The sequence below is a fragment of the Opisthocomus hoazin genome, chromosome 9, assembly GCF_030867145.1.
Source record: "Opisthocomus hoazin isolate bOpiHoa1 chromosome 9, bOpiHoa1.hap1, whole genome shotgun sequence".
In the NCBI taxonomy this organism is placed as follows: domain Eukaryota; kingdom Metazoa; phylum Chordata; class Aves; order Opisthocomiformes; family Opisthocomidae; genus Opisthocomus; species Opisthocomus hoazin.
The window spans coordinates 12,177,141-12,200,394 of record NC_134422.1 but is presented as its reverse complement, the minus strand read 5'-3'; the positions used below and the strand labels follow the sequence as shown (position 1 = coordinate 12,200,394).

Sequence of the window (23,254 nt, the reverse complement as noted above, 5' to 3'; positions counted from 1 at the left end):
ACATGGATGACAACTCTGACTGACGGTGTAAAAATTCAGTAACATGCCTGGTAATTAGGATAATGAGCAAGGTACATTTTGCTGAACAGTGTTAAATAGAGTAAAATATTTTAATAAATAATGCTGATTCAAGAGTGCTTGACAAACAGGCCTATTAGAAAGGACTTTATCTAGTCCTCTAAATGTATTGGAAAGTATATTACGAATATATATGACTGACTGTTTCTACCGACAAGATGATCTGCTGGCTCAACATGGTGATGTGGAACCAAAGTATAAAGTCAATAAGTGATGCTGGTTATAAAGCTCCCCATCTAGCTTTATTTTTAAGCTGACTAAACAAACCACAGACAAGATTCATAAAAAATTGCAATAGATAAAAAATATTAACATGTAAGTTACTGAAGTGAGCACATTTTGATATGAAAACTAAGCAGGGGAGTTAGTTTGGCCTCAATATGAAATGAGGCCTTTGGGATAACAGTCTGTGGTTGGAGGCTTTCACATACCCGTTTTTATCCTCCTCTTCTCCCTTTTCCACCTTCAGCTTGTGAATCAGTTGGCTGAGTACAGCCACATTTGTCAAATGAATGGTGAGCTCAAAAATAATTAAGTTCCTGGAGATTTTGTGCTTACAGATTGATGCTTCTAGAGCTACTTATTATGCTGAGAGTGTCTCCTGACAAGGTTATGCTGACCCTCCTTAAAGGAGATCTTACTCTCACTGTTAACAAATCATATTTTGAATGAGATGCCACACATGTCAGATCTGTGCTTTTAGTGGTCCAACAGGCGTGCTAAATGTGCTTCTTTGTCATTAGCTCATGACTGCAAAATGAGAATGGAGGTATTATGTTATTTCAGTTAATCAAGTGCTGAAGCTTCAAATTGCCAGAAGCTTTGGCCAAACCGTAAGGATGAAAAATACACATAATCAATGATAGGTATTTGAAAGATTAATCAGAAAGCATGAAGTCCTTAAATTCATTTGGTACCCAGCAAGCCAGCTCTTGCCAAAGAAAATACAATTTAGAATGTGCCTGAATTAAAGAGGAAATTTGAGAAAATAACCTTATGAAAGTACCCTAGAAACCAAAATAGAGGCATTTGTTTTGACAAAATTATCACATCTGCTTCTGAGTTTCAATTTTATGCCTTTTTTTTTCCAAAAAATCCAGACAGTAAGTACTGTTTTCACAAATATTCTGGGGGATTTTTATTAAAGTTAGAAGCTGGTCTTTGCTTAAAAACAGTGTAGCAACTGAAATGACATATCAACTATCAAATATTTCATGCTTACCATTTCAAATCTAGTCCAGATGAGCACAACCAAAAGGCTGATGGATTGTCCAAATACCTTGATCTGAGTGTTTTCTCCAGTTTCTGGTCAAATATCAATACCGGAAAAAATTAAGCACCACAATCAACATTAATTGCTATCCTAAAGTGATTACGTGTGCATAATAGATATGTGGATGGATGTAGCATCTTGGGAGCCAGGGATACAACATGTCTTGCTGGGACAGTGTGGAGGAAGCTTGATTACTGCTGATGCTTTTCCAGATCAATTGCTAAACTGTGAAGGGTTCGAGTTGTTGCTTTTAAACAATAAATTTAATAAGAATGGCTAGACTATTCAAAAGGAACCTAGGGTCATTTCCTCAATACATGTTGAGGTAACTGAAGAAAAATGACTGACTGTCAAAGATGACAAATGTTCACAGATTGCTCTGACTCACCAGAGTTTATGGATATTTCATTATGTCTACCCAAGGCCAACTTTTTTAAGACCCTATCAATAGCTGTAAATATTTGGATATTGCAACTTAAATTTTGGGGTTTTTTAGGTTTTTTTAACTGAACTGCCTATGAGGTGTCCCCACATTCATGTAAGCCTTTTGTAATTTCACATATGTGTTCAGATGTGTTTTTGCAGACTGTTATTACTCATTATTATTAATTGTTTGGATTTGTAGCTATACTTTCCTGAAGAGTATTTTTTTGGAATTTGTTCTAGACAGCTGAAGACTGTAGTATGACTATAGGTACCCAGAGACCTCCACCAGGGCAGGCTTCTTAGACACAGCAAGGCAGATGGTCCCTGCCCTGACGAGCTTACAATCTAAATAGTTTTCTTATCTCCCTCTTCTTTCTCTGATGTATTAGTACCTGATAGGAGTAAGTGCTGCCTCTCCACAGCATGCTCGGCAACTAAAAGTAGAAATACTGAGCAGACAGCTTTCTAGCTTGCAACAGTTTAAACACTGTTAAATAATAGGTTTTGACAAGCAAGTTTAGAAATCAGGTGCTAACTTTGTGCAGAGTCAGAGAAGGACCTGTGGAATTATCACCATGCTGGGGAGAACAAATTCTATAGACGAGACTACAGAGCCACAGGTCTTGTTACAGGTTAGCACCATTCATCTCATTAAAGAAAAAAATTACAAGCAGAGCTACTTCTGCAAGACTATGAGCCAGGCTCTCAAAACAGAGTTAGATTTGCTCAAAATTATAAATACCATCCATTTGTACATTATCTGCACTAGAACCGAAAAGGGATACCTATCTTTTCACATCTTGTTTCATAGAGGAACTTGCCTGCTTATATGACCAATCAAGTAGGGAAATCCTCTTCGAAATTAAGAGCGTTGTATTGAGGTTGTGAAATAGTTGTTACATGTTGATGTGTTTTGAACCTAAGAAAACTATGATTATTCTCATTCCTTTACTTATTCTCTATCCCTGTGTCCTGTAAGTTTCATACCTGAAAATGTACTAAGCTTGTTGAAAATTTGGTCTAGATACAAGGAGTGTGGATAGTGCTGACTGCTTATTGCCTCTTCCAGGGCAAGAATTACCCTTGCTTATTCCACTGAAAATGTACTGTGAAGTCTTGAAAACTTGAAAGTAGGGATTTAGGCTGTTCTAGAGTGTTTTTTCCCACACACATGCTTAGGCATGGTGTGCTGATGGGAATGGGTGGCAGTACTATCTGCTCCCTCCACTGCTGCTCTGCACCTCCAGGGTTCAGAGAGGGTGTAAACCTTCATTAAACACAGGATCCAGCCCGTAGTTACATCTCTTAGTTCCCTATCTGGATTATCTACCTTACTGCAGGCTGAACTTCCAGTCATGGTGGTATGTAATCATGGGTGTCAAGATTATATCACAAAACCTATTATCTAAAGCTGGGGGCAGGGTCTGATCTGGGGGCTGTTTGGGTCTCAGACTTTGGTTCAGGTTCATAAACGCAAGACTTCAGTCCCTCAGGACATTCCTGTTCTGCTTACTGAAACATGTTCTGTTGTTCATCAGTAAGTATTAAATTAAGTTATTGTTTTAGATAGATCTCCTAAGTTGTCAGACTGGCAGAAGCCATGGGGAGTTGGAATGAAGTTAATATTGGCTATGCCTTGTTGTGGTTGCAATGGGAGGAGGGGTGAGTATTCATTTATTTAGATCAGAAAGACAGATTGCGCTTACCTGTTCGTGTGTCTGCTGTTGGGACTCTCCATGTGCCTGTGTGGCTCCTGAATCTCTTTGTAAAGTGTTTCAAGAAAAATCTATCCTTGGAAAAGTCAGTTCGATATAACAGGGATCGGTGGCTTGGCAGAAGCTACTGCAGACCCTGTAAAGCTTTGCAAGAAAAAAAACCCAAAACACAAAACCCCTTCTATTCATCCCTTTCTGATTTGATTCTTTCTCTCAGCTCTCATTCCAAAGGGCAAGAGGCAGTAGCACCAGCAACAAAGCTTCTTTTACAGCCTTTTTTTGGCATTAGTTATGGAAGGATCAGATGTCAGACCTTTCAGCAGTAGGTAAAAAAGAGAGTAAAAAGATCTATATTCCTGACAGTGTCTGGAAGTGCCTGGTCTCCTTAGTTTTTCTTTGCACCGACAGTTATATGCAGTGTGCTCTGGATGCGCCAATAATGTTAAGGCGGAGGACCAAGCTTGTTGGCTTTGACTGCTCCTTCCTGGCACTAAGTCAAGACAGTTCAAGTCAGTGAACTCTTTTAACATGGCAAAACCCCCTTTGTCATGGGGTGGTCCATCAGTGCACAAATCTTTCTAGATACTGATATGGTCACCAAGGACTTTTATTTTTAAGTTATAGTTGTTAATCCACTGTGCCTCCTATGAAGGATATCCTTGTTCCAGCCCAGAAACCTAGTTGTAGGCTTTATAGAGTCATTTTCAGTGAGATATGTGGGAGCTGGATCTTATGAGCAGAAAGTGCATTAAGAATTTAGAGAGGTATAGTGAAAATCATCCTGTTTGTTTATGCACTGAGAGTATTCGTGTGGAGGCTAAACAGAATCTTTCAATTCCTGCATTGTAACCATACTTAACAGTATCCGTCTATCCTCAGCATATTTCAGTTTCATTGCAGTTATATCAACACTTGCTATTATAAATCATCTTACATATTCCTTTATGCCCGCTATATTGATCCTATTTGTGTTGATGGCCAGTATGCAGAAAGGTCAAAGGTGCTATAATCATCTACTAAAGAGGATTTCTTGTTCTGTACCTCACCGTTGCATTCCTTATACTAAATATATTCATGTTCTGCCATGTTTCTCATCTTTCTTAACTGTTCTTTCTGTTTTCATCTTGTTTTCTTCTTTCCACACTTCCTTTCTTCCAACAGCCTCTGCTTCAGTGGAAAAGTCTGTGACCTCCATTCAACCTTAAAAAAAAATACAGATCAGTAGGTAGACCTTTCTGGCACTTTTAGTGCATCACCAATGACTCATATCCATTTACCATAGCAATAATGTTATGGGGATGGGGACTTTCACATTTTGTGCAACTGCTTGAGGTCTAAGGCAGAAACCATAGCTCTCAAGACTTCAATGCCATGCATGGCAGATACATTAGCCAGTCAGTCAGAGTAGCAGACACTTCCTAAATGTCATCAAATGTCGAATGCTGCAGGTGGAGGATGACGCTTTTGAGCCATACCTCTTTTTCTGAGGAAACAATACTAAGTCCCTGGAAAAGCTATGCTGAAAGGTGCCCAGATTTGTCTTGAATCAACATGTCCTTTTATTCTTTCTCCTCTCTTCTCCTGAGGAAAAGAGGAAGATGTGTTTGCAAGCTAATGCTCTTCTGCTTTTGGGCCCCATGCATTGCCAATGACCAGGCCGGATAACTGCCTTGAACTTCTGAGAAGGGAGGAGCACAGGCTGGCAGAAAAGTGTGACTGCAGGCTGAAAAATATCCTGCAACATTTGGAAGATCAATCAGGAGGGAAAGGGCCCCAATTTAACAGTGCACATGCTGAGTCACAAGGACCTTCCTTTCTTGGAATGATTGCCAGGCACTGTTCTGGAAATTACACTTTAAAAAGCTCCTAAAGGGGCCTCTAAAAATGAAGGCACGCAAATTTACAAATGGCCAGCAATATCAAGTCACAGGACTTCAGCAAGGCTTTCGACATTGTCTCCCATACATCCTCCTAGGGAAGCTCAGGAAGTGTGGGCTGGATGAGTGGTCAGTGAGGTGGATTGAGAACTGGATGAATGGCAGAACTCAGAGGGTTGTCTTCAGTGGCGCTGAGTCTAGTTGGAGGCCTGTAACTAGTGGTGTCCCCCAGAGGTCTGTGCTGGGCCCAGTTTTGTTTAGCTTCTTCATCAATGACCTGGATGAAGAGTTAGAGTGTACCATCAGCAAGTTTGCTGATGACACCAAACTGGGAGGAGTGGTGGATACACCAGCAGGCTGTGCTGCCATTCAGCATGACCTGGACAGGCTGGAAAGTTGGGCAGAGAGGAACCTGATGAGGTTCAACACGGGCAAATGCAGGGTCCTGCACCTGGGGAGGAACAACCCCATGCACCAGTACAGGCTTGGGGTGGACCTGCTGGAGAGCAGCTCTGTGGAGAGGGACCTGGGAGTGCTGGTGGACGACAGGTTAACCATGAGCCAGCAGTGTGCCCTTGCTGCCAAGAAAGCCAATGGGATCCTGGGGTGCATCAAGAAGAGTGTGGCCAGCAGGTCGAGGGAGGTTCTCCTTCCCCTCTACACTGCCTTAGTGAGGCCCCATCTGGAGTACTGTGTCCAGTTCTGGGCTCCCCAGTTCAAGAAAGATGAGAAGCTACTGGAGAGAGTCCAGCGGAGGGCTACGAGGATGATGAGGGGACTGGAGCATCTCTCCTACGAGGAGAGGCTGAGGGAGCTGGGCTTGTTTAGCCTGAAGAAGAGAAGGCTGCGAGGGGACCTAATAAATGCTTATAAATATCTGAAGGGTGGGTGTCAGGAGGATGGGGCCAAACTCTTTTCAGTGGTGCCCAGCGACAGGACAAGGGGCAATGGGCACAAACTGAGGCACAGGAAGTTCCGTCTGAACATGAGGAAGAACTTCTTCACTCTGAGGGTGACGGAGCCCTGGAACAGGCTGCCCAGGGAGGTTGTGGAGTCTCCTTCTCTGGAGATATTCAAGACCCGCCTGGACAAGGTCCTGTGCAGCCTGCTGTAGATGACCCTGCTTGGGCAGGGGGGTTGGACTAGATGACCCACAGAGGTCCCTTCCAACCCCGAAGATTCTGTGATTCTGTGATTCTGTGACCCTGCTTGTTATCTTTGGCTGAGGATTGAATTCAATATGTTGAAAGGAGAACTCGTTGTAGGTATGCATAAATACCATCTATACAGATATATTTGATTCTGTTTTCAATTGTGTGAATATGTATATGTTTTCAGAGAAAATTTGAATTACATGTATTTGGGAAATTAGAGATTAAACTGTAATACATGCACTTGAATTTCATGTAAATTAGATCATGCTAAAATTAATATAGCCTTTCATATAGTCTTTATGCTGTACTATGTTTTGCCTTTTATTTTTAAGCATATAATTCCTTTCTTTGCTCTGAAGCACTGAACACTAGCAACAAAAGTTAAGTCTTAGTGTGACTATCCACAATATTGATGATCTTGACATACTTTTATTCCTACAGCGAAGATGTTTGTAAAAGAGGATTCACTGTTATTATTGATATGCGGGGATCCAAATGGGACTTGATCAAGCCTCTCCTAAAGACCCTTCAAGAAGCCTTTCCTGCTGAGATTCATGTTGCCCTTATTATAAAACCTGATAATTTCTGGCAGAAGCAGAAAACGAACTTCGGCAGTTCCAAGTTCATCTTTGAGGTGAGCACCACGTGAGAGATGTATGGTAAAGCATTATCTCTGATAAGAAATTTTCTTCAGGTCAAAAAAATATTTCCAAGCCCTGGGATTGAGAGATAAAAACACATCTGAGGACTGTTTCCAGGAGTGGGCTGATGCTCTGGCATCAGGTTGCTTTCTGAGCAGCTAGTGGAACGGGATGTACGTTTCATCTCAGAGGTTCGCATGCATAGTTCACTTTGGTGCATTTTGGGGGGATATTTATTTCCGGTGGTCTTGCATTCAGTCTTTCCTTCATTTCTCTTAGAAAAAAACTCATCAAATCAGTCAATATACTAAAACCAAAGTTCTCTAAATGGATTTATTAGTTGACCTCTACCCAACTTTAGGTGGTGGCTTTTATTTTTAATAAATACATTTATACTAAATTTATCTATATATTGTCACTGCTTTAATTTAATTCAGATTTACAGTTATTGGGTAACATTAACAACTCATGTTAAGGATAAGGTGCCTCAGGCAGGTTCTTTGAGAAGTAACCGATTTACAACTACTACATAATTAAAGGGAATATTACTAGCTTTGTCATTGGTGAAGACAAACAAGCTGTGTTGTCTTAGTGCACGTTAGTTTTCTGTGAATTTCAGCTGCTTAACCAAAGAGAAGCGAAGTTCAGGTGCATAAATTGCTCATACATAAATCTTGCCCAGCCCTTAATCATGTGTTGCTTTTTTTTAATTTGCTGGGAAACAATTCTGTCCTTGGCTCTCTTACTAACAAACAATTAATTGCAGACAGACACTCAGATTTTGCATCTCTGGAACATAGAAGACAATTTGGCTATTGTTCTTAATGTTGACTGCAATGGAAGACTACATTTATGTCTATTTAAGATCTGTTGAGTTCAGTGCCATATGAATGTGTCCTTATTTTCAACTTCTTCTTAAAAGCACTCTTGAATTGCGATGGGGAACTAGGTTGGTGTTAAGCATTAACAAACTTAAGTATTTGTACATTTTTTCCCCGCTGTCTCACAAAAAGCTGTCAAGTCATAAACTTTGCTTTGCTTAAATGGGTCTTTACCTTCTTTGGCTATCTATGAGGACTCAGCCACCAAAATAACTTCTAGTTGTTATCCCTTATGCACCTTTGAAAGCAAGGCTGCCTTCAGTATAGGTTTATGTCACCTCCAGAGATTCTTCACACTTACTGAAATCACCGCTCTTGGCAAAAGTGGCTGCCATTACAGTGCAAGGAGACTGGCAGTGCTGCCTGTGGGGAATGAGAGGGACCAGGGCAGTGGGAAGGAGAAAGGAGATGTAGGGATACAGAAGAACATGGAGCGGGAGGGAGCCTGTGCAGACTAGCAATGGAGTAGCTTTTTGGGATGGGGAGCCTCTGGTTACAATATATATGGGCACTAAGGGGTAGTCCTGTAGTAGCCCAAGTAAAGGCAGTTTATGCATGTATATCCAACACTGAATTTCAATCCCCCAGTGCTTTAGTAAACAAAAGCAATATCTTCCCAAAGTTCAAAACCTGTAAGTAAAGTAACAGAGTTCAAATATATATTTTTAGAACATTTGTTTGTTTTTAAAATTAATTAATACTTTCTAGACGCTTGACATATTTTATATTGTGTGGATTTGGTGTGATTATAGCGAAGAGTAAACTGTGGTCAAGCTATTCTTCATAGCTGCAGTTCTGAGTCTGCATTGTGTTAAAAGCTCTGCACTCACTTGCTATACATGCGGGTACGCATTAAGGGTATTTTCATTTTGTGTGTGCGCCTTTGAGCCTTGGTCTGTCTGCTGGGCTGTTCACATGGGTTTCTGTAACTGTTCACAAATTTTTGGACCGGAGGAGGAGAATCAGTGCTTTTGCTGTCTCTTGGACCACCTGCAGACATTCAGAACTGATGAGACCTTTAATTCCGTGATTTTAAAAAGATTTCTTAGGCTGTGGTCTACTGTACAGTAGACCCCCTGCAATATACACGTACCACAATCCAAGAACTGCTGTTTTAAAGTGTTCTTGTGGATGCTGCTGCTTATCGGTAGGCTCAGGCTCTGGGGCAGCTCAGGCCCACTTGTGAGAAGAACTGTGAATATCAAATAAGCATCACAGGTTAACATGAGTCACATTTATTTGATTTATGTGGGACAACACAGAGGTACCCTCTCTGCACTGAACCATCCTGGTGATTTCCCACAGCTGTCATCAAACATGAGGTCCTTGGCAGGAACATACTGCAGTGGAAGGCAATGGAAGTCTCTGTTGCTTCACCCCATCTACAAACTCAGCGGTAACCAGTGTCAGTTTTAAGGCCAGATTCTGCTTTTGAGCTTAATGCAAGCATTATGCATGTGCCAGGGCAGTGTATGACCCATAGCGGAGGCTGATGGTCTGGATTTTCACAACTCCAGCAGAATGAGTCTGTGTCACATTCCAGAGACTGAAGCATGCCTGCAGATCATCACACAAAGAAAAGAGGAAAAAAAAGGGTTGGTGGACTTGTGTGGACTCCAAACCTTTCTGTCACTTTGAGGAATGGGCCAGGCAGCTTAGTTCGCATTAATTCAGAGGTGCCTTCAAGATGATATTCTTTCGCTTGCTGGCACAGTTTAAGTAGTGGGCAGTGCTTTTTAAAGTGATCTCTGAAAGAAAGACAGGTGATGCCTGAGAGACAGTTACATTATCTCACCACTGATCTGCCTAACTGAGTTTGTTTTCATGAGAGTTTCAAGAACTCCTTAAAGAAGTACGTCTGAATAAAGAAATTTGCCACAGAATTTGTGAAATTAAAAGCCTTTCTGCTGTATCATCATGTCAAATTCTGTTTGTGATAAGAGCAGTGCTTACATTATCTTGACTCACTGCAGGGGGAATGCCCAGCTATTGGCCGTGAAGAGGTTTTTCCTTGACAGGCAGTTAAACTCTAAATTGAATTATCTTCAAGGGGTCAGTGTCCAGGTCAAGAGGTTTAGAAATTTGAAATCCCCCTGAAGCTACATGCTTACCTTCCCATTGTTTGTTGTCTCTTCCCTCTGCCCTCCACCTTCCCCAAAGCAAGGATTGTTTTGAAATAATCTTTCTCCTGAGCATAAATTCAATATAATCCCAATTCTAATACATTGCAGAATGCCTGGTATTTTTAGATGGATACAAATTGGAAGAAAAGCCTATTGTTAACTTTAAACCAGTGGGCAGCCTGCTATTTGGACATAATTCAGGATAATGGATAGGACTTGAGGTATTATTCTTTGTAGATGACTTTTACAAGATTGCTGCGATTATTGGGTACCTCCACTTCTGAAGAGCACAAACTCTGACATTCTTTAGAGGCCTGATCTTTAGGGGATAGATGTGCAGTCACTGCTGAACATCACAAGCCTTTAAAGGCTGCCAGCTTGGGTGTTAACATGACATCTCTAGCAACATATGAAACCCCATGCTCATATTTCAGAAAAAATAATTGGTGTAAAATAAATGGGAACAGCCATCAGTTGTTGTATCCTTAAACTGTAATCTGCTTTCCAGGCATCCAGTGCATTTCTCTATCACTGATTACTGAGTCTGAATGAATTAAAACGATCTCTCATTGATTGTGTATGACTCATCAGCAGTACTTTCTATTAGCAATAAATTCTAATTGTTAATACTCCAATGACATTTCACTTTTACATTGATTTTGGTTAATTACATTAGAAATTACAATACAGAAGAGATCTGCAGGTGGCAAAATAGTTTTGGCAGGTCACCATACCTACTTCAGTTCATATGTCTGAAACTTCTGCTGTTGTGTAGCCACCAGCCAGAGTGTAACACAAGTAGCAGAATCCCTGCATTACCATATGGCTGTCTAGGGAGCACTCTTGTCCAGATATCCAACAGCTGCACTAAAGAGTCTTCAGTGTCCAACTGGGTTAAAGTAATCTATGGCAGAAGTATTCTTAATACATGTTTTTTGTAGTCAGACCAGCTGAAGAAGATAGACATTATTCCAGTGAATATCATATCTTTTAATAAAGAGATAGATCAGTGTCATTAATTGAAAAGTTTTCAATCCAATTAATTCATCAAAATTTAACATAGTCCTCAGCATATTTTACAAAGTTCCTTGAATTAGGTATCGGTGAGGAATATAATCCCTGCATGCTGTTTATGGATTGCACTGTTATTTCTGGTTAGACATTCACTGACTCAAATGCTGTCATTTTCCCTTCCTTAGACAAGTATGGTATCTGTTGAAGGCCTGGCAAAGCTCGTAGATCCTTCTCAACTGACAGATGAGTTCGAAGGATCCTTGGATTACAACCACGATGAATGGATAGAGTTGCGCGTCTCCTTGGAAGAGTTTTTCAACAGTGCCATCCATTTATTATCGAGGCTGGAGGATCTCCAGGAAATGTTGGCTAGGAAGGAGTTTCCAGTTGACGTTGAGGGCTCAAGAAGGCTGATTGATGAGCACACGCAGCTTAAGAAAAAAGTGATTAAAGCTCCGGTGGAAGAACTGGATCGTGAGGGTCAGAGGCTATTGCAATGCATAAGATGCAGTGATGGTTTTTCTGGTAGGAACTGTATTCCTGGAAGTGCAGATTTTCAAAGTCTTGTGCCAAAGATCACCAGCCTTTTAGACAAGCTGCATTCTACCCGCCAACACTTGCATCAGATGTGGCATGTCCGCAAGTTGAAACTGGATCAGTGCTTTCAACTCCGACTTTTTGAGCAAGATGCTGAGAAGGTAGGGAATAATCTGTTCCTTTCATAGTTTAACCAAGACTTTATCGCAAGGACACTGTGACCTTTTTTTTATAATTAGCAACATGAGGTATTCATCACAGGTGTAAACCTCATGTTGCTAGCAGAAGTACTTTATGTGACTTGTAAACCGAATTCACTGAACTAATCATTGGATGTAGCAGGCACAATGATATCCAAGAATAACTTGTCTGTGTTACTTTGATGAAAGTTAATCTGCTTTTTTGTGCCACAGTGGGTACATTTGGTAGACATTAGCACAAGAATCAGGCTTTTGTTTCAAGTTTCTTTTACTAAGGTTGTGAATATATTTACGTCACAGCACCTAAAGATGAATGATTTTAGGGTTTTATTCACTATGATTATTGTTTGCACTTCTTTTGAGTCTGTGGGAAATTTGTAAATTTTGGTTAAATCCTCCTAATTATTATCTCAAACCACATTTATAGTTACCTTTCCCTAAGAAATTGCAACAGGATTTGCAACTGGTAAAATCTTTAGTAATGGAATTTTGTGCAAAGGATATGTCTGCTTAGTTCCCACAGCATGAGATCTGAGACTGTGTTTAGGTTAAACATCTAAACAGACCAAGAGAAAGTATTCTGAAATGACAGCAGCGTGCTAGCCTCAGTGTGGCTGGTTTGTATTCAGAAGTACGTAAGGATGGTATTTGAATTCACAGCTGACATTGAGTCAGTGGCCAAGATTCCTGTTCACCAGCACAAGACTTTATTCGAGAAATATTTAACATTAAATTTTTCCATAGAGATTGCATTGCAACTCCATATATCTTAGACATTTGTAATGTAGCATATCAGTCTGAAAAGCACAAAGGACATCTTGGAGTGAAATACCTTGTACAAATGTGTTTAGAGCAGCAGAAGCATGGGTAACTAACATGACTTTAGGAAGCTGTAGTTTCACAGGTGTGAAGTACCACTGTCGAGTTACATGCCACTTCCCTGCCTCTTCAGAAGATGCTCATTCAGAAACCTGTAGTAGATAGGGAAGTTCCCTGCAAGCAGAGCATAGCAGGTTGTCATGTTGAAAAGACTGACTAAAAACCACCCAGAGTTCCCTAGCTAGGTCTCATACACAACACTACCTACAAATTTCGGTAATACACAATAAAGCAGGCTTCTTCCTACTTCTAGTATTCATCTGCTGTTTGCCTCTGGAAGCATATACAGGCACTGATTTTGGTGAATTTATTTTAGCAAACCATGTTGAGCTAGGGTCTTGGCAGTCTCACTGTCTTAATGCAGAAATGCTTGACATCTTGTTAGGTGGTTTTGTGAGAAGTTTTCACTGCAAATTTAAATTTGCAGGTACGTTCAGTGGAATGTACTGAGCTCTTGGACTCATGTTTATCTAGTCTGTAAATCCATCAAAAGCACCAATCTCTGAATCTTCTCCACTTAATGTATGATCCAGTTGTTTTACTAATGTGTCTCCCTGGATCCAGGAGGGAGAGTAGCAGAAAAGCAGACTTCATCTGCAAAGGGATCCCATTGAAGATTTTTTTTTTAATCAGCTGCAATTTCATATTATTTTAAAAACATCAGGGAGAAGCACATTGCTGAAACTAATACAGACTTCAGCAGTGCAAAGCAAGACACAAGGTATTGGTTTTCAATGCATGTGCTAAATCTCTCTACGGATGCTAGGACTGAAAAGGCTCCATCATTGTATAATCAGTCCTCCTATTGGGAAAACCTTGCATTCAGATGAGTCCCTCTGAAATGAGAGTCACTGCAAAATCACTCAAGAATGCGTAAGAGCAGAGTTTTTCTTCCAAATGCTACAATTTCTTCTTCTCCCTTTTCCTTGTGTGTCACATGCTATAAAGAGATCACTCACTGCTGTTCTTCCCAGCAGTGGCTGCATTTCAGTCAGTGCTGCAGTTTGGATTTTCAGTTTCTTTGAGATTATTCAGATGACCACTGATTGCTAACAGAATTTTTAATTTTTACTTATGATTATTATTTGCTAATATTATTAGCAAATGATTATTATTTAGTAAATTATTATTATTATGAATGTTGTCAGCTGAAAAACTCTCAGATTAAGTCAGTGTCTGTGAAGTTCTTGTTGCCAAGCACCATTCCATAGTGTTGAAGGAAGTGTCCAATGTATTTTTCCTTTCTGTCTCCTGGACAGGCATAGAAGTCTGAGCATTGTGACAGCCAAGTTCTGTGCATGTGTTATTTGGAGGTTGTTAAGTGGAAGGTTTAGTCAAGTCAGCAGATAAACAAAACTTTAGAGATGACGGAAGAAACAGTGAGAGTGTGAGTCTTGCCTTTTGAACACAGGCTGTCTTGAGCGACTCCTGATGGAAAACACTGGCATTTTGATGTTCTTGATATCTTTTATTAATCTTCCTCACATTAACTAAACACACCGTCTTGGTTTGGCTTCTCTGAGTAGCTCTGATTGCCTTTCCTTGACTACTACATTTTCGCAAAGAATAGAAAATAAGTTGTTGTTTTATATTCTCAAATCAGTGTTTTTAATTTTTTCGGTTTATGACTCCCTAAAATTCTTCCAGGGAAGGTTGCAGACCCTTGTGCTTCACATTTCACACACGTAGACTGATGTAAAATATTGATGTGCTTATTCTCCTTAGCTGCCTTTTGCAGATCTCTTTGAAGGAGTCTGACCATCTCAGACTGGAAAGTAGGTGTCTCATAAAATGTTCAGAGCTAAATCCAGTCTGAGTGCTGTCTCCACTGTAGAAATATCCACCACAGTGTGTCTGTGTATTGAATTTTAAAATTTCCTGTTACCTCCATTTGCTCTGTTGAACCCTATCCTCTACAATTAGGTACGGCAGCAGAGCCAGGATGGTCTTCATCTCCTGGGGCAAGGCACATCTCTTTCCCTCTAACCTGCATAAGTCATTTGGTGCTAATCAAATGACAACTCTAATACCCCGTGAAAGCTCAAACTCAAACATAAATCTCTGAATATAAATAATGTTTTAGGGCCTTTTAAAATATCTCTGTGTACCCATTGGGTGATATTTTAGGAAACCTGTTCTAATAAGGAGAAAATGGACAAGGACTTTCCATTTTCTGGACACCTCTGATTTTAAAAATTTCAGATGTCCTCATTGGCTGGAAAGTTCTTGAAGATGGGATAGACAAAAAATGGGACATAAAAAGGAAAACCACAGCATTTTAAGGTAGGTTAATTTTTGAACCCCTTAGTATTAAAATACCCCAGATATTCAAATCAAATCAATTCACTTTTTTCCCTGCTATAGATCCCCTCTATTGTAACATTTATAAATGACAGTTGCTGGCTGTACATACAAATTATTCAAATTACAGGTATTACAGTTTACAGAAGGTCTGTATAGTTGTGTGCTGAGCAACTCCTATTATTGTCAAACAAGAGGGGGTGACAGTCACACCCTGGTCTTCTCCCACTCGAATCAGTGGGAGAGAGCAGAGCTGTCCATGGAGAAACTTCATCTGCAAGTCAGGCCTTTAGGGTTTTATTTTCCTTTGCTGGGGCTAAGGGAGAGGAAAAGTTGGGCCATCACACAGGCGCAAGCAGTGCAGTGAGATTGAATCCCCAGATGGAGACTGGAAGCTGCTTGAAGCTCAAGTCAGCAGGCAGGTCAGCCACATGGGGAGCCTTGGCAGAGCCGTGTGAGGAAGCTCACATGCTGCGCAGTGCTGACTGTAATGATCTGCTGATAAATAACACATTTCAGCTGCTGGTGTACCCCTGACCCTCACTGTTCAACAGGCTTGTTCCTCACCAACTGATACATATGCATGTACGTACATATATAATTTTAAAACTAGAACTGAGGCTTCACTGTGTTTTTACTGGGTACCAGGGAAAATATTTTTAGTCATAAGTAACATGAAAAAATGTAGTCCAGTCTAAACTGAGTATTGTTTAAAACAGAAAACCCACAATCAGCGTAGATCCAAGTATTAGAACTAGCTGAAAAATGTTAATTGGATGGTTGAAATCTGGACAGGGAGAAGAATTGAGGCAAGAGTCCACATGTTTTGCACTTGAATAAATACCAAAAAAGACAAAAAATTAGCCTTACATGCTGCACTTTCCAGCTTTTCTGGAAATCATTTGTAAGTGGCATTTTACTTTTGTAGGAATTTCCCCATCAGTCTGGGTGGGTTCCATATCACTTTTACTACCCCGGCATGTATGTGAATGAAAAACAGCTATCGTGATGTAATCAACGTTGTCCTCATTACATATAAACAATATAGTCATCAGCTGGAATGAACCAAGGATCTCTACTGTAAACTTGTAACACCAGAGCAAAGAAAGAGCCTGCTGCTGTAGTATCATTGGGGTCAGCCTCTAACAGGAGGCAGAGGAGACTTTGCATGTTCTCTCTGTCCTCACCTCCCCTTCTCCTTCCTGACTTTCCACAAGAGTCCACTACACAAAGGCAAACTTCAGAAGATGACAATGGTAGTTAGAAAATGCCACGAGTGGATTTCACTGGAAGTTTGCGGTGGGAGAAACATTTTATTTGAACAGGGCCAGCTTCATAGGAAGTCTAGTGGCAAACCACAGGCCACATCTAGTCTTCAAGGAGCAGTGAAGTAGCAGGCTTGCAGTAAAAATCATCTGCCTCATCCATACTAAAGCTTCTCTTTGAAAAACACAGCTCTGCCCATGATTTTCCCCATGGAGCAGGCTACGGGAAGCTGTGCTGGCTGCTGGTGGCTGCCGGGGTACTGCTGCTCTGCGGGTGGCTGCAATGAGAGTGAGTGAAGGACATTGCCCGCAGTTCCCACCCCACAGCAGCTGTTGCTCCCATTTCCCAGGTGGTGTGACCAGCCAGGAATGACAGGAGTGCAAGAGTGATCAGGATGTGAAAATCACAGATATACGAGCTGTACTAGTCTTCTGTCCAGCATTGTATTCCCATTCCTAATGAAAGTATTGGGAAGACTCCTACTGATTTTCAGCAGAAGCACAATATGCCCATTAACACTTATTCTGAAATGCCAGATGAAATTTAGAAGTTCCTGATTTAGAATGTAACTTAAACCATACAGAGTTAGTCTAGAAAAATGCAGAGAAGCTCTAGCTCCACAGCAAAGTCAATGGGAGAGAGGATTATCCAAGAAGTATGCAGTCTGAGTATGTGAACCATGCTCATGCTATTAGTGGAGTGTTACACCTGTCAAAGGTTCATGTTGCTCAGAAGGAAGGAATGCTCCGCAAGGTACTCTTTGTCCAAAAAGAAGCAGGATGACTTTGATGGAATAACAGAATGCAAAATGCAGACATTTATGCTGTAGTTTAGGGGGGAAAAGATGGCTTTAAGAAAGAAACACTGATATCTTGATGTTTGAGAGAGGGGAAACTATCAGCGCATTTGTGATTGTATAACATATCCACTTTAACCGTTTCACACATTACTTCCCCTTATACTGCACTTAAAAATTCTGATGCTGTATGTTCTGTAATAAAATGCATTACAAATCTGATTATATGATCCTTCTTGCTAATAGGAGGCAGTTTATTTTATTACAGTCCATTAAGAAGAGCAATTGTAGCTGCTCCTCTAGTCAAGTGATTCTGTGTGGGGAAACATTTACTAGAAATGCGTCTTAGCTGGCTTTCTGGAAAAGCAGCACAAGAGAGATTAAAAAGATCAGCAACATCTTCACTTCCTTCTTCATTTCCTGTCACCTCTAAATTTTCTGCTTCCAGCAGTATCAGAAGACCCTGGAAGTGATACATAAGCAGATGATAGAGTTTTCCCATTTACAACATGTCATATTAACCCTTAAGGATTTGTGTAATTCCAAAAGATACAGCACCTGGGACAGGCTTCTCTGACTGAGATAAAATCCACTTAGTGAAGGACCATTTCCCTGCTCTTATTTCACTGCTGGAAGCGCTAGATTTCTTTGATCTGTTCTATGTGCCACATATACAATTGCCTCCAAGATTTTGTGTGAATTGTTGGCTTACAAATTACTGTAAGGGGGATGTGTCCCAGCGAGTGAGACTGGGAAACCTGTGAGGAAAGTAGTGAGAAACTTACGGAGGGAGCTGTCATGTGTGAAATGAATACAAAGCGAATGAGTTCTGGGGAGGCTGTTAATTAGGACTTCAGAGGAGGCAGGAAGCATATTAAGAGGGGAAAGAACCAGAATCAGGATTAATAATGAGAGCACATCCTTAGTTTCTTGCACTGAGGATAAGTAGATATGCCCCTTGTGCTGTTTCACTGTGAAAGGATTTGTTACTGAATGAATGGTATTTAACAGTTAACAGTAATAATCATACAGGCATAATAAGCACAGATTAGACATGGATTTTTGCATGGGATTTGAATTTCATTTAAGTTACACGAACACCGCATTGGTGTACAGAACTCAGCATGCCCTGGATTTGGCATGGCATATCACAACAGCACAGTAAGTGAGCATCACAGTAAGGAGCTTTCCTGGAGATTTTGATCGCAGGGGTGTTGTTAGAACTGAGGTAAGCTCTGTAAGACTTCCACAATGAAGGGAGTCAATAAGTTTGGTGTCTTGTGCAGAGACATTTGACTGAGGGTCTAAGTGAGGCTCGTTTAAGCATGTTACTTTCATCCTTAGCCCATTCCAAATGTCTGTGCAGACAAAGGACAGGGGCCTTGGGGCACAGATAGTGGGTGGGAAAGGCACTGAACTGCGGTCTGTGTTTCCGAACACGCATGTGTTTGCAGAGAGCTGTATAAGAAGAATGACCAAGAATTTACTTCTTAGCAGAAATGAAATCCCTTACGCGTAGTCCCAGAAGAAGAGTTCTCAGAGATCAAAAGGGCTCAATCTGTTGTTGGTACCTACCCCTCTCAGCCCGAAGCAGCTGCTTTTCTCTTCATCAGGTGAAACAACTCAGTTTCAGGCTAGTTTTAGCTGCACTCCCTGACCTGGCTATGTTTTGGTGGTCAAGGTCTCCCTGAGCTGTCTGTTAAAAAGACAGAGGCCTGGTCCTGCAAAGCAGAGAGTCTCAGCTTCTACTGAAATCATGAAAGACTCACAGTCTCTCTGATTTTGCCCAGTGGTCAGTATTCAGTGAGCTGTTAGCACCCTGCATCCAGGAGCTGTGTGGCCACCATCTCTAGGTGCTGTCTCTGGCTCCAGCCTTGCTTATAGCAGGGCTAGCAGCTTTGCCACCTGTTTACAGAAATGGGACCTTATTTCCAGCTGTCTGTGGTGGTGCCTCCCCCCCAGTATTGCAGTTATATTAGTACACATTTGCAACATTATGGGCAGCCTAGTTTGCCAGGGCTTGCAATAGGTCCTAACATAAGAAAAACAAGCTTTGAAAGTGTTCCTGACTCAATTGGTTCTTATTTTTAAGCTATAGAAGAAATACACAGATCTCTTCATTTATGGATCTGGAATAGACATTGCTCAAGAGCAACATTTAGTGAAAGTATTTTAAGTTGCTTTAGCATCTTTTCCTCTGTCTTTTCTCATGCATATGGACTCTTGCACAGAGCACATAGTGTCTGTTCTCTCCTGAAACCTTGTTTCCATATCTGGTGTCTACTCTCTCCTGCTGAAGTTTCCCTTAGCATATGGTGCCTTTTTTGGTATAGATATTCTCACTAGATGACAGTTCTTCCCCATTAATAAAATCAGACTTAGGATGGCAATGCTGGGAAGGAAAGTCAGCTGTCTGTCTAAATAAGCTGCCATATGAACAGAAGACCATCATCTTGTGCCATCCGTTATGCTTAAGCCCACTCTGAAACTAAAACAGCAGAAAGGACAAGCCCCATGTTCAACATTAAGTATTTGCTCTGACACAGAATTTCTAATACCAGGCAGAACACAGAGAATGGGTGCAGATAGGTCTCAAAATTTTTGAATTGGCAGACCCCATCTTACAATATCAGATCTTAAAATGTCAGAAAGGTAATTATACAGATGACATGGAAAGGAGGCTGAAATTGAGACTGAGATGGGTGCATAGACAGTGGTTAAGTGCACCTAGCACAGGAAACTACTTAACCTGGCTGGTGTATTGGCTGTTTCCAGCAAAGAAATGCAGATTTGCAGTTGAAAAATGCCCTTGGATATGTAAGGGTATGGAAACATTCCTGCCGAATTCAGATCTGTATCCACACATGATCTGGGTTGCTGTAGTATACTACTGGGAATATTCTGCTTCACTTAAGATGTTTTGTGCAAGGCCTTTCTAACGGCATAATTCAAGGACAAAGGAAATTTGTATCAAAGGGAGAAACTGTATATCGATTCTTAAAAATGTGTGTATTTCCCCTAATGAACATATGCCAGGCCTAATCAGTTTTATTTAATTACTTCACACATCTTAAAACAAAGAAGGCTTCAATAAAAGAGGTAAGAATTGAAAGCATGTAATGATAACTCTATTGTAACAGCAGTCTTTCATTAGTTTTCAGTGTTTATTCAAATGCATTCTCTGTCATGTTTCTCTTATTTGCAGTTTAAAATAATTGAACTCTTGTTACTGAGTACTGGAGTACTGCTCCTGCTTTGTCTTGAAGCACATCAGTGCTCTCTGTCAAGGATAAGCCACTATGAGGTGTCCTGATGCAGCTGAATAAACAGTATGATGTTCTAAATGCATCTTTACCGATCTTTTTTCTGAAGCTCGGTGGTAGCAAAACAGGGCTTAGGCTCATCGATTCCCCTAATTACTGGGTTTACGTGGTCTCAGACTTTTTTTTTTCTTTTTTTTTTTTAAACAAATTAAAGAACAACGTCTGCCTAGAAGCAGAAAAAATGATATACAAAGGGGTGGCTGTGCACAGTGTGTGTTGACAGTTCCTTGTGATATTGTGAGCATAGACGTCGTGTGCTAAAGAAATTTCAGAGCGGGGTCAGCACTTCCACTTTGGAAGGCTCTGGGAGTGGCAGCTAAACTGTGTCAAATCTGCGATCGCCCTCACCTAGTCATGGACACAAAAGAATTATTGCAGAATTGTAGGGTAAATCCTCTTCAGCATTATAAGGATAAATTACTTACAAACCCCCTTATCTTTAAGAGGAAGATGAATGAATCCTGCATAATCTGTATCTCTCAGTTCAGGAACCTGCATCCTGGGACTTGCAGTCTTTGCAGGCTATAGCTCTGAACTGAAGACGTAGCTAGCTGACATCTACTCTGTTTAATACGAATTAAGCTCTGACAGGTTGCTAATGCCACCCACAATTTGTTGCCCCCAATCTAAAGTGAAGAGTTGCCAGAGTGGGAAGTAATCACAGGGGGCTCTGTGGGAACTGTTCATTACTTTGACCACTGCTGGTCACACTTAATAAGGTCCTGTTCTTGGTATCTGTAGGAAAGAACAGACTTCTGCAAGACCAGGAGATTATTTTACAAGTTTTAACTTCCCTCAAAGCACAAACAGAGCTCATTTCTGCTAACTGAATAGTAAAATCAAAATGCCTTCATTATTAGTGATGTTCTGAAGGAGCTCACAGCTTTTTCACAGTGCCAAGCTTCTGTCCTGCTGCTTTCATATTTATCAGTCAAGGCCACAGGGGGTCTTCCCCTATGTACCATTAGTATTGTGAACATTTGCTTTTCTGGCTCTGCATCCACCAGTAGAAAGTTTGGGGACATATCTGATAACAAAAGGACAAATTCGCAAGCAGGCACCAACTGCTTTGTGCTGCTCCTACAACCGAAAGCAGCTACAAACCCAGTTTTGCCATCTGGTTTGAGGAAGTGTGGGATTGCCTTGCCTGCTGGGCAGAACAGTACAGGGAACTAGATAAATACATAGCAGAAATCCTCTTCCTGGTGGATGTTATTCTAGTGGTGAATGTCACCTACCCTTGTTGCAACCACGATTTTTTCCATGTGGTCGAGGGGGGAGGACTTCTTTTGGAGCCTACCATTGACACTTCTGTTTCTGCTGCAGCGAGTCTGTAGCTGGTTTGACAGCTCTGAGGGTACAAACTTCCTTGCGTAACATTTCCTTGACCCGAGTTCAGACTCCGCAGTCAAAGCACATAAGCATCTTTTGAAGGTATTTGTGGTGCCAATTTTTCAGATGTGGACAGCTGTCCATCAGGAAGGGAAATCATCTGACAGAGACTGATTACATTTGAGCTGGAATGGCTTCGGAGCAGCAAACTGAAAGTACAAAGAATGCAAAGTTCAAAGCTAAAAACTGGGAATTAAAAACCACAGGGGTTAACTGCCTTGCCTCCTGTGACACAGGAAGCCTGTCCTGCAGTAGGAGTCCTGATCCGATGTGTAAAATAGATATCGTGGTGCTTTCCATCTTTCTTTTTCAATTCGTCCTGCCCCGTGCTGTGAAACCTTTTTTTTTTCTTTTTTTTTTCCCCCCAGGCAACTAAATATGTTGTCTCCACAGCACTTGGAATTGAACCTGGTCTTTTTGAAGGGAATGTAAAAACAGTAACAGTGCCTCGCTCCACTGCTGCAGCTAGGGATGAGGAAGACTTGCGCATTTCCTTCACGCTAAGTGTGCCCTATAGCATAGTTACAGCGGTCTGGGGCCACTTTCTATCCGATTTACACCGGATCATCCAACACACTTGTGACCTTTCAGTGCAAGAGGGCAGAACATTAACCGAGCGATGGCGTGGTTCCTGCTCTGCGTTTCCAGGCTCTGGCAGCAGTCGCCTCACAGTCCGTGTGCTCCTGACTGTAAGGAAACGGCTCCGAAGCCTGCCACTGCTGGAACGGGAACATGGTGTGCTGTGCTATTTGTAGTTTCCTGCTGCCGACACTGGATACGCAGTTACTATTCGTCTTGCTTCCTCCATGAACACTAGAATGGGTCCAAAAATAATTGAAGGCAGTATGTTCCGATAGAGTATTTTTGCATTTGCACAAATTTCCTCTGTATTTTTCTTGCCAATTTTGATAGGGAGCTTTTCGAGGCTGTTTCAGCTTCTCCAACTTGGCACCGCTGGGAGGCACAGGAATGCTCCCCTGATCAGTATGGCAAGAGAAAGTGTTTTGGCATCTGAATGCAGACCGAAAACTAATTTTTAAGGATTAATATAGCATATTATAACCACAAAGTTCTGCTTTAACTAATGAAGACAAGAAGACCCAAATGCTTTAAAGGGCAATGAAGCCCACACATCTAAAAAAAGAGAAGAAAGAGGCCCGCACATATGAAAAAGAGAAGAAAGCTGCTTTTTTTATTTATTGCTTTGATCCTCGAGAAGGTTAGACGATAAGAACCTAACTGTCAGGAAATAATGTAATTAAACTGTGCATGAGGTTCACAGACTTATTGTGCAGCATCTTTCAGATGTAGTTATGTGATTATTCCTAAATTAATGTCTTCCTGGCCTTTCTGAAATGCTTTAAATGGCCCTCACTTG

The 23,254-nt window shown here is 41.1% G+C and overlaps 1 protein-coding gene across 10 annotated transcripts in view; it reads left to right on the top strand.

Moving 5' to 3' along the window:
* Nucleotides 1-23,254, top strand: part of KALRN (kalirin RhoGEF kinase) — a 532,117-nt gene that overhangs the window by 203,646 nt on the left and 305,217 nt on the right. For all 10 annotated transcript variants that reach the window (XM_075430793.1, XM_075430796.1, XM_075430795.1 and 7 more), the window contains exons 4-5: nucleotides 6,965-7,157; nucleotides 11,368-11,880. In XM_075430793.1, the coding sequence (XP_075286908.1) occupies nucleotides 6,965-7,157; nucleotides 11,368-11,880 (706 nt within the window). The remainder of the gene's footprint in view (nucleotides 1-6,964; nucleotides 7,158-11,367; nucleotides 11,881-23,254) is intronic.